Source organism: Nuphar pumila, chromosome 11 (genome assembly GCF_984573655.1).
Source record: "Nuphar pumila chromosome 11, dmNupPumi1.hap1.1, whole genome shotgun sequence".
NCBI lineage: Eukaryota > Viridiplantae > Streptophyta > Magnoliopsida > Nymphaeales > Nymphaeaceae > Nuphar > Nuphar pumila.
The window spans coordinates 51,399,937-51,410,217 of record NC_143259.1 but is presented as its reverse complement, the minus strand read 5'-3'; the positions used below and the strand labels follow the sequence as shown (position 1 = coordinate 51,410,217).

General features: G+C 37.4%; 1 protein-coding gene across 1 annotated transcript; it reads left to right on the top strand.

The window, feature by feature from the left end:
• The first annotated feature begins 3,847 nt into the window (after nt 1-3,847).
• On the top strand, nt 3,848-4,695 carry LOC149822369 (uncharacterized). Its single transcript, XM_089980272.1, has 3 exons — nt 3,848-4,187; nt 4,319-4,415; nt 4,533-4,695. Exons 1-3 carry the CDS (start codon nt 4,013-4,015, stop codon nt 4,693-4,695), a joined length of 435 nt encoding a protein of 144 aa, XP_089836398.1. The 5' UTR covers nt 3,848-4,012.
• The last annotated feature ends 5,586 nt before the right edge of the window (nt 4,696-10,281 follow it).

Genomic DNA, 10,281 nt, shown 5'->3' with positions numbered 1-10,281 from the left:
TTTATGCATGATTAAAATATTTCTATAAATCAATTTGTGTAGATTGTATTGATTAAGATTTATGGGAGCATTTTTAGCTTTGTTCGATGTTTGGATGAAAAAATACGGTTTCCAAAAGCCAAATTAAATTTTTTTTTCTCGACAAAAAATCTGTATTTGACTACACTGTCTTGTTGATTTTATTTCTCTTAATTTGTACCATAGTTATGGCTGAAAATATTATGTATGTTATATTACCTGATGATGAACTTCCAATAAAATTTTGATTGCAGTTTCATTATGGTCTGTGAGTTAAAAATCACTAAATTTGGCTCCGAAACTTGAAATTTTCTAGAGCATAGCCAGTCCAAAAACCTAAATAGGTTGCGGTATGTGAATTTTAATTCACAACTGGAATAGAGTTTGGACTTGATCTCTATGAAAGATTGTTTCAGACATATTTATCTATCTACAGTAATTTTTATAAAAAAATTCTCATTCTGTAAAGTTATTAAATTGATGCTTCTTTAGAGAGACTGAACCGAACAGGTCAGTTCGGTGAACAGAAAACCAACTTTGGTAAAGTATTTATTTCTCATTGCTTCGGATTCTGATTGAGGCAAAATTTATGACTTTGTTTAGTTAAGACATTCATGCATCTATTATTATATTTTTCGTCAATGTAATCTGATTAAAACAAAATTTATATTGATTGGTAAAATTTAGTCCTTGTAGTTTCAAATTGGAACTCTTGTTGTACATGTGTTCGGGTCTCAAAAAGGACCAGTTGGACAAGTCCTAATTCCAAAACTAAACCAGATGGACACACTAATAGTTAAAGATCAGTGTGTGTGTGTTTTAAATGATGTTTATGATATGTTATATTACGACTATGTATATGTTGAATGATATTTGCACAATTATATGAATACTTGATCTCTTTATTACATGAGTATGATATGCAACTTATGTTATGATATGGTTTATGTGCATGTATCATGATGATTAATTGTTGTCCTTACATGCTATGATACATGAATTATATGATGCATGATTGATTACTTTTGCGTGAGTTCATGGTTCAAGAAACTGATCGACTCTTGAAAGCTCAAATTGATGTGTTGCATATGCTCATGTGGATGTATCTTGTTTGTGCACTATGGAGGGGATGGGGTCAAATTATATTTTTGTGTTGTAAGGCGTATGCATGACATGCAAACACATGAGATCATTTAGATGTGAGCGAAGGGCTTGTGAGAACCTATGAGGTGTTTAGTGTGCACCAATTTGTGATAATACATCATCGACCTATAACCTTAATAAAGATAACCCCATACTGAATAATTTCTAGTACGTGAAAAGGATACTAGAATTGCGTGATTTAGCATCCCAAGTCTACCTTAGAGAGTGTAAATGGTATAAACTCTTGTGACATTATTGTTGTTTAATGGGCAAAAAGCCTCACTTGGTCACTAGTCATACAAGTTAGGAGAGCCAAATTACCAGTTTGCCTTAGGTGGTAGTTAGATTGATCTTTAGAGCCTTTCTTTGTGGAATCAATCTTATTATTACTGCCACTATGAGATTTTCTCTCGGTTGCTAACCATTCTCTTTTTAAATCCGTTCATTTGTTTATTCAGGTTATAATAAAACACATAACATAATAAGTGCTTGAATGAATGAAGAATTTTGCATGGTCATGCTTACAGGATTAAGCAAGAAAAATAATTAATGACTTGATTATAATCACTTTATATTATGCAATTTTGTTTATTTATTATTTCGTTGAAAGCATGTCTATATTGATATGATGTTTAATGATGATATGTTATGATAATATGCTTTCTGAAATTAAATATTGTTGAGATTTAGTTGAATATCTACTATAATGTATTGTGTGTTGTTATGAATACATGCTTATATATGCTTAGTATCTTGTATGCATGCAACATTAGTGTGTGTCCTACTCAAACTCAGTTGGGAGTGAGACACCCTACTTTTATAATGCATAAATAATGAGTAAGTTGAGGAGCGATTCCAAGATGTTGTAGGGGTGCTATGTGAACCATTTGTTTATTTTATTTAGATTTTATAGATTATATTTTACTATAATAATTGTTTATTTAATTGAATATTAACATGATCCATTGATAGGAGTTACTTAATTATGAAATGAATGATTTAAATTAGTTTGTGGTTTGTTAATGTTGTTTTAAATACTTGTAACTCGCCCAAAATGTTTAACTATTTTCAAAATTATGTTTTCGTTGTAAATTTTAAATTATTTGTGTTTTCAAAATAAAATATTTTATCAGTTAAACGTCTTTTCTCGAATTTGGCTTTAGAGTTGACTTTTTAGTACTAAATTCGGATGATACCTCGTGTTTTAAAATATTAGGCTGTTACACTATGAACTCAAATTGAGTGGATGCAACTGGCACCTATGATTTTCATACCAGATTGTACATATTGTACACAATTATCTATATGTATATATGTTCAACACCTAATATGACACTAAAACTTCAATACTTTACATTCAAAAGTTTTTTTATTGCATCAATTTAATTCAAAGAATGTTTTTTTGGTAAATAAGCAACCATAAAGAAACTGCTGGTTCAAATCAAGTAAAAAAAACTGAAACTATGATCTTTTAAGGGTCCTTGCGAGTGACCTAACTTGCTGAGGTTAGGTTGATTCATGCTCTCTCTACTGGAGTTAGATTTAATTAGCATTTGTAATCACTAGTTAGTTTTACCAACTATTGACGAACAATTTTTTTTTTAATTTTTATTCTAGTTTAATCAATTGGTTGGCAATTTTTTTATCATTCAAATCAATTCTATTTTATGTGACATGAATTTTAAATATCTTGTTGATTTTATAAATGAATTTATTTTTTTTCATCCCAAGTACAAATTGCTTGAACCAAGAGTTGACATTGCAACAACGTCAAACCCCACTGCAGCATGGGTGTATCTACAGCTTTTACATGTTTGGGACACGTAAAGCAGGGTGGTTGTCGACCCTACTCAGGGTAACATTCTTTTGGCAAGGGTTCCTCATCATACATAAAAAAAACAAAAAAGTTCACTGCAACAACTTCCATCAATATTTTTGAAAGGCAAGCTGGGGTAACGCAGATCCCGCCAGTTACACAACATACCATTGGGTTTTGAACGTGCAACGTCCCAATGCATGGTGACGTGCAGCTCCTTCCAAACAAGCCAAGCCCGAGGTTGATAGCAACTTCCATCAATTCAACAAACGGGAGCATCGAAAAAGAATGTTACCAATTAAGGGTGTACAGAATTTTGTTCGGGAAAGCCCTAATCTCAACTATTTTGAGGAAATCCAATTTGTATAGAATTTTGCTGGGAAAATAGGTCAAAATCTCGCAATGATTTGAAAAAACTGATTTTTTAAATATTGGTAAATATTAAATATAAATAAATATATAAGTAATAGAAAAAACTGATAAATTTGAGGCATTTTTAAAACAGGAGGTACCGTGAAGGCATCATATTTTTTAAGGCATTCTATAAAGTTTTCAAAAAAATCGTAACATTTTCGAGAACGTTGACGACGTCTGTGACAAAAAGTTCAGAAATGCTGATGAAATTAAGAAAGGTTCGACATTATGCGAACAAAAAAGTTGAGAAAATTGAGGTGGCATTTTGGGAAGACAGCATTAAAATTTGGAGGTGGCAGTGAATGCAGTTAGGCTTATTTTTCAAACTTAACTACGGGTGAGGAAACCATTTTCCAAGCTTTTTTTTCCCACAATAATCAAACATTCATTCCCGCCGGTGAGCAGCACCGAGGTTCACCGCCACGTATACTCGCACCGGCTTCCCCCCTTAAAAACTGAGAGTGCTCCTTCGGACGGCACTGCTCTGTGCGATCTCCCGCTGCTCTCCTTGCTCTGGTCTTCCGATCCCTCCCTCCTTCCCTCGCCGGAGAATCCCGTCTGGCGTCTCCGCCGCAAAACCCTCCGGAGCCACCAGGAGCCAAGCCTTCTGCACCAGCGCAAATGGATGACGGTGGCAGCGCCTCCATGGAGAAGCAATTCGAGGAGTTCAGGGCTCTCCTCGACGATTCCGGAAGTGTCCACGAGCGAATCCGTTCGGTAGTGTCGGAGATCGAATCGGCGGTTAGGGTTATGCAATCGAACCTCCTCCTCGTTCACCATGCCCTAATTTCACCTGGCAAGCGTTTTCTATTTCTTTCGAGATTTCGGTTTCATTGTCGTTCGTGCTTCATTTTAGTTCCAGTTATGAAATTGTTGTTCGGTCTCTTGAATTTTGCCTGTTGATGGAATTTGTGATGTGGGATTCAGAGGTATTGGAGAAGGCAAAGGTTCAGATATCAACCATTCGATCGCTTTTTAAGCAGCTTTCGGAGATTATTAGCGAACGGGCAGGGCAATACTATAGGTTGGTGACTTGGTTCTTGTTTTTTGTTTGTTGCTTCTCCATTTCAATGTAGAGAACTTGAACTCCGACTTGATTCTTGCTTGAATGAAATATACTTAATGTGTGTAACAATAACAGGTACCATGGAGATTGGAGAGGTGAAGCGCAATCGGTAGTTTCATCGCTTGCATTTCTGCATTGGCTGGAAACGGAAAATCTGCTGACGCATGCAGAAGCGGAGGAGAAGCTGGGATGTGAGCCGCTTTTCTTCTTCACTTCTTTTTGTTTTTTCCCCGGCTAATAGTTTAAGTTTGTTTTCTTAGTGAGTTGGGTGTTTGCTCCTGTAGTAATCTGCACTTATAGGGAAAAACCTAGTTTTAAGCGCCAAAATGCACTCCTTTGAGTGGCAGATGGTGATATATGAAGTTGAAGCATTACAAAAGCTTACCCATATTAGTGGGGAGAGTCCCCTCCAAGTCGACAAGAACCAATCCAAGAGAAATTTTCATATGTAGACACATGAATGGAAAGGTAACCTGCATATAAGGTCCACTAAGTTCCCTCTATTACTGATGAAAATTCACTTAGGGTGCATTTAAATCCATTGGATCTCAGACCCGAGGATCTTGAGGTCCTCATGATTTATGATATGTGGATCTCAAATCCATGAATCTCTAGTCTGACACCACCTCCCCAATTAGACATTGAACCATGGATTTCAGGCTATTTTGAGGATCTTAGATCATCAAATCTGAGATCCCTGGTTTGAGGGAGGTTAGATCAAAGCTTGGGCCCCATGCCTTGGACGACACGTTTGTGGATCTTGTCAAAGATCCACTGCATTCAAATGCATCATTAGGGATTTTTTTGACTTTTTTTTGGATCTCAGATGGTCTTGGATCTGAGATCCTAGGACAAATCCTAGGAATTCCAGCATAGGGATCTTTAGCCGAACCCCCACCCCAATGTAATTGAGGGTTTTGAGTATCTCAGGTACTCGGACCTAAGATCATGTATTCTCAAAACTGGGGATCTGGCTTGGGATTCATACCAAATCTGACCTTCAGATCTCAAACCTGAGGCAAACAAACACAGTCTTCAATTGTACAGGGATCATATTATTAGAAACCTTCAAAATCAATCCTTCCTTGTAGTGGTTAGCAGCACTATTCAATTTTTCAGTTTCACTTCTAGAGTTTACATCCTTTGAGGAAAGGGAAAAGAAAAAAGTATAACTTCACATGTAATGTCACTGGCTCAACTGGAATCAGGGTATTAAACATTGAAAGGGTGATTGTGAAGAAGGAAACAAAGCTCAAGTTTCGGCAATGGGACCTACCCTAACCATCTGAGATTTGGATTTTATTCACGACAATATCTATCCTTTGTTAAATATATATATATATATATGTATATATATATGTATATATATACACATATATTCATGTTCTTGTGTATGTAATATATTATATATACATTTAAATATATATACTATACTTTTCTTTATTGTAATAGGTAATACCCATCAGGGGTATTTTGGTCATTTCTCTTTGTAATAGGATCTGGCCAATAGGGATAGATTTATTCTTTTCTTTATTTTTATTTTCTCTATTATTTATTTGATTAGGGGTTCCTATGATCTTTTGACCATAGAGGGGACCATCCCAATGTCTCTATTGGGGAGCTCCCAAAGCCATTCCTCATGACTTATGTTGTGTATAAATATAGGGGGTTATCCTTCTCCCTTGTTAATGATTTTTCTTAAGCATTTTATAAAGATTATTTTTTTTATGTGTGCTCTTGCTCTTTGTAAGTTTTGTGTGTTTAGCCCTTTGTGACATATTATATGTATCCCATTAGTGGCTTTTGTGTTTGTGCACACCTTGTTTGATTACATGGTATCAAAGTAACTCGTTGTTCTCACTCTTGGGCATTGGTGATCGTGCTACTCAAAGTGTTCGTAGTGCTCGACGTGGTCGTGTTCATTCTCAACCATTCCCATTTCCATCTCTCTTATTTCCCTCTTCTTCGTCATGTCCGAGAAAGATTCAAAGATCATTTTCTCTTTTAAATTGAATTCTTGAAGCAGAGCAGAACCGGGTTCGGTCTCTACAGAATGACCCAGGCCAACACCAATGGGACGGTAGAGACTCATCAGAACGAAGGTCTGAAGCATGCACACGTACGTCAACAATGTTCCAACTCGACATCGTTTCAGCACGTCAGCAGCATCGGGTTTGTCTCGGGTCCAAGGATTGAACCTGAGATCCAGATCCATTAACAACCTTTGAAATACCCTATTCTAGGGTTGCGTGAAAGATATACTTTGAGAATTGCAGCAGCAACCGTCCCTTTTCTTTCAACAACAGTTCTTTTTTTTTTCCTTTTCAGCATTTTTTTTATTATTCCTCTGTCATGTTCAGTTTACACAGTTTTCTATAGCAGCTTTTACTTTAATGTTCTTTGTTTTACATTTTACTCTTTGTTTTGTTGTAGCAGTTTCTCTTTTCCTGTCAGCAATGTCAGTCTTTTAATAACACGTTACTCAGACCTAGTGATCTTTTGTTGTTTTTATTCATTACTCCCTGTTGGCAAACCCATTATGTGGGCATTATTAGTGGATTCTTCCTTCAGATACGTAGTGCTGGGTTCCTTGTTTCCAGTTTCTTATTTTTTTTGTCATTGTTTCACGTGTTTCTACGTTATTCACGCTGCATGACTGTGCATCGCACGAAGCCATCAGCGTCAGCCCCTCTTCACATGACCATTGCGATTTCCCCTGTTCGCTGCATCAAGTGGAGTTCGTTTGTGTTATTTACTGCCGCACGCCTGATCGTGCGTGGGAGAACTATAACAGCGCCAGGCCTGTTACGTTGTGGTCTGTCTCCTGTGGCTACATCGAGGAGCGACAACGAGGGCACCCGTTATCGTGAGAAAATCGCCTCCGCACTGCATCAAAATGGTATCAGAGCCCAACCCCTCGTCCTTCGTCAACGACATGACGCAAGAAGTGAGGAACGGTCCTATGAACGAAAAGGCGCGAGATGAGATCATGAAGCGGCTATTCAACAAGTTGACAGAGATGCAGGAAGATATGCTATGCCTAAAAAAGGAGGTAGCCGGTCTGTCAAAGCGTGTGGATGGATTCGAAGATCGGCTTGCTGTCCTCGACTCGTCGGTGGAGATGCACCCAACGTCCACGTTGAAAGCGAGTGGTGGATTGGGCGTCGATGTTGTTGGCCTTTCGAGTGCGGTGGCAGTCGACCCATGCCCAACGAACCTCCAACTGTCAGTTGTGCCACTAGAGTTCATCGAAGCGAGCTTGCACAGGGATGCCGATTGCACGATGCTCCAACAAGAGGCACATACAATGTTCGATAACCAGGCTGAGAGTCCCCTTTTGCATTAGCAATTGTTTCAACCATTCAGTGAACAGTAGCAACGACAATTGCTAAACGATAATGAGCCATTTCATCCTGCAAGTAGTCAACAACCACAATTGTCCTTTTTGTCTGCCTTATGCCAAAAGCCTCTCTTTGCAGATTCAAATGGTAAAGAAACTGGAGTGGAACCAGAAAATTGCACCCGTGACTACCAGAATGCTTTGTTTGGTGCTAACATTGATTCCCAATCACTAATACTCCCTAATGCTGTTTCAAACCTTTTTGTTGTTCCAGCAGGGGCCATCGGCCCCTGCCTTTGTACTTTTTCAGCAGGGGCCGATGGTCCCCTGCTTTTCTTTTTCTTTTCAAAAAATTCTTCTTCTTCTTCTTCATTGTTTTCTCATCTTTGGGCAACATACTCTTCACAATCATGCACAAACGGTCAAAACATGATTGACTCAAATTATACTCGGACTTCAAATTCATTAGTTGAAGAACTGCAGACAAGATAGTGTGACCCTCGCAACCGTTCCAAAGTGGCTCATCAGCATCTTTAAGTAAATCATAAAATCTACTAGCTGCATCGTTTGGTGATTCTTCATCTACGACAGTTCTTACATCACTAGAACTCATAGCAGAACCCAGTTATATTCATGCGGCATCAAATATCAAATCCGTATATGGATTATTGTGCACCACATTTATTCGTGCATCAAAATCGTTTCTAAATTCTTCTCCATGAAACATCCAAATATTATCAATATTACCAATACCAATTATTAGACCTTTGTTGTTATCTCCAAAGGTGACAGTTCCTCCTTCCTTATGATGAAGAACAGCAAAAAGGTCTGGATGTCCTGTCATATATTTTAAACATCCACTGTCTAGTATCCATCTGTTCTTCCTTTTTGGAGCCTGCAAAATATTAAGTAAAAATTCTTTGTGGTACCCAATTGGGTCCCTTTTTGTTAGACCTAGGAACCCATATCCATTTTGATTTGGGTTTGTCTATAACTTTAGAGGAGTACAAAGTATGAAAGTTGTAATGCTCCTGCTTAGGTTCAACAAAACCTTTGATGAAAACAGTCTTTTTATTTATACAAAAAGGTTTATTCATGTGAGAATAACCAATATCATTTTTGTAAAAAGAGAATTTTTGAAAGGATAGGAGTTTATCCAGGTTCTCTTTTCCTTTAGTAAACTTGAAAACCATTTTCATAAGGTTTTCAGTTTTACTTTTTAATTCTGAAATTTCTACTTGAAGATTTATAGTCTTGGAGCTAGTAGAAGAGATTTCAGAGGTAATCATACAATTTTTCTTTTTTAACTCAGAATTTTCAATATTGAGTTTTTCATTTTTTTGAGAAAGCTCTAAATTTTCAGATTTCAAATTTTTATTTTTGAGAATCGTTTTTCTTGATTCTTCAAAAAGTTCTTGAAAAGCATTTTGAAGTTCTTCGAAAGAAAAATTGAGAGATTCACTTACAGAGCTTTCTGCCATGAAGCACATGTTGGCAGTTTCAGCTTCATCATCACTTGACTGTTCACTTGTGGATGGTTCTGAATCATCCCATTAAGCATGCAGAGCCTTTTTCTTGAAGAACCTTTCCTTTGGTTCCTCGGTTTTGGATTTTCTTTTTAGAAGAGGACAGTCACGTCTCATGTGACCTGGCTTATTACACTGATAGCACATGGAATCTTCTTTAGAGTCTTTTCTTTCCTTGTGCTTATTTGGGAGCCGGTTCTTTCTCATGAAGCGCTGAAATTTTATGGTGAGTAGCGCAATTTCAGATTCTTTTTCTGAGTCCTCATTCTCAGAAAGAGCTAGGAAGGACAGAAGAAAAACCCGAGCTGGAACTCGGATTTTTGAAGAAATGAAGGATTCACAATGCGAGGATTGGATTCAAAAGGAAGTCGTGGTCGGAACTCAGAACTTCGACTGAAAATAATAGAAGAAAAACCCGAGCTGGAACTCGGATTTCCAAAGAAATGAAGGATTTCCAATGCGAGGATTGGATTCAAAAGGAAGTCCTTGTCGGAACTCAGAACTTCGACTGAAAATAATAGAAGAAAAATCCGAGCTGGAACTCGGATTTCTAAAGGAATGAAGGATTTCCAATGCGGGGATTGGATTCAAAAGGAAGTACTGGTCGGAACTCAGAACTTCGACTGAAAATAATAGAAGAAAAACCCGAGCTGGAACTCGGATTTCCAAAGAAATGAAGGATTTCCAATGCGAGGATTGGATTCAAAAGGCAGTCCTCGTCGAAACTCAGAACTTCGACTGGAAATAATAGAAGAAAAACCCGAGCTGGAACTTGGATTTCCAAAAAGATGAAGGATTTCCAATGCGAGGATTGGATTCAAAAGGAAGTTCTGGTCGAAACTCAGAACTTCGACTGAAAATAATAGAAGAAAAACTCAAGCTGAAACTCGGATTTCCAAAAGAATGAAGGATTTCCAATGCGAGGATTGGATTCAAAAGAAAGTCCTGGCCGGAACTC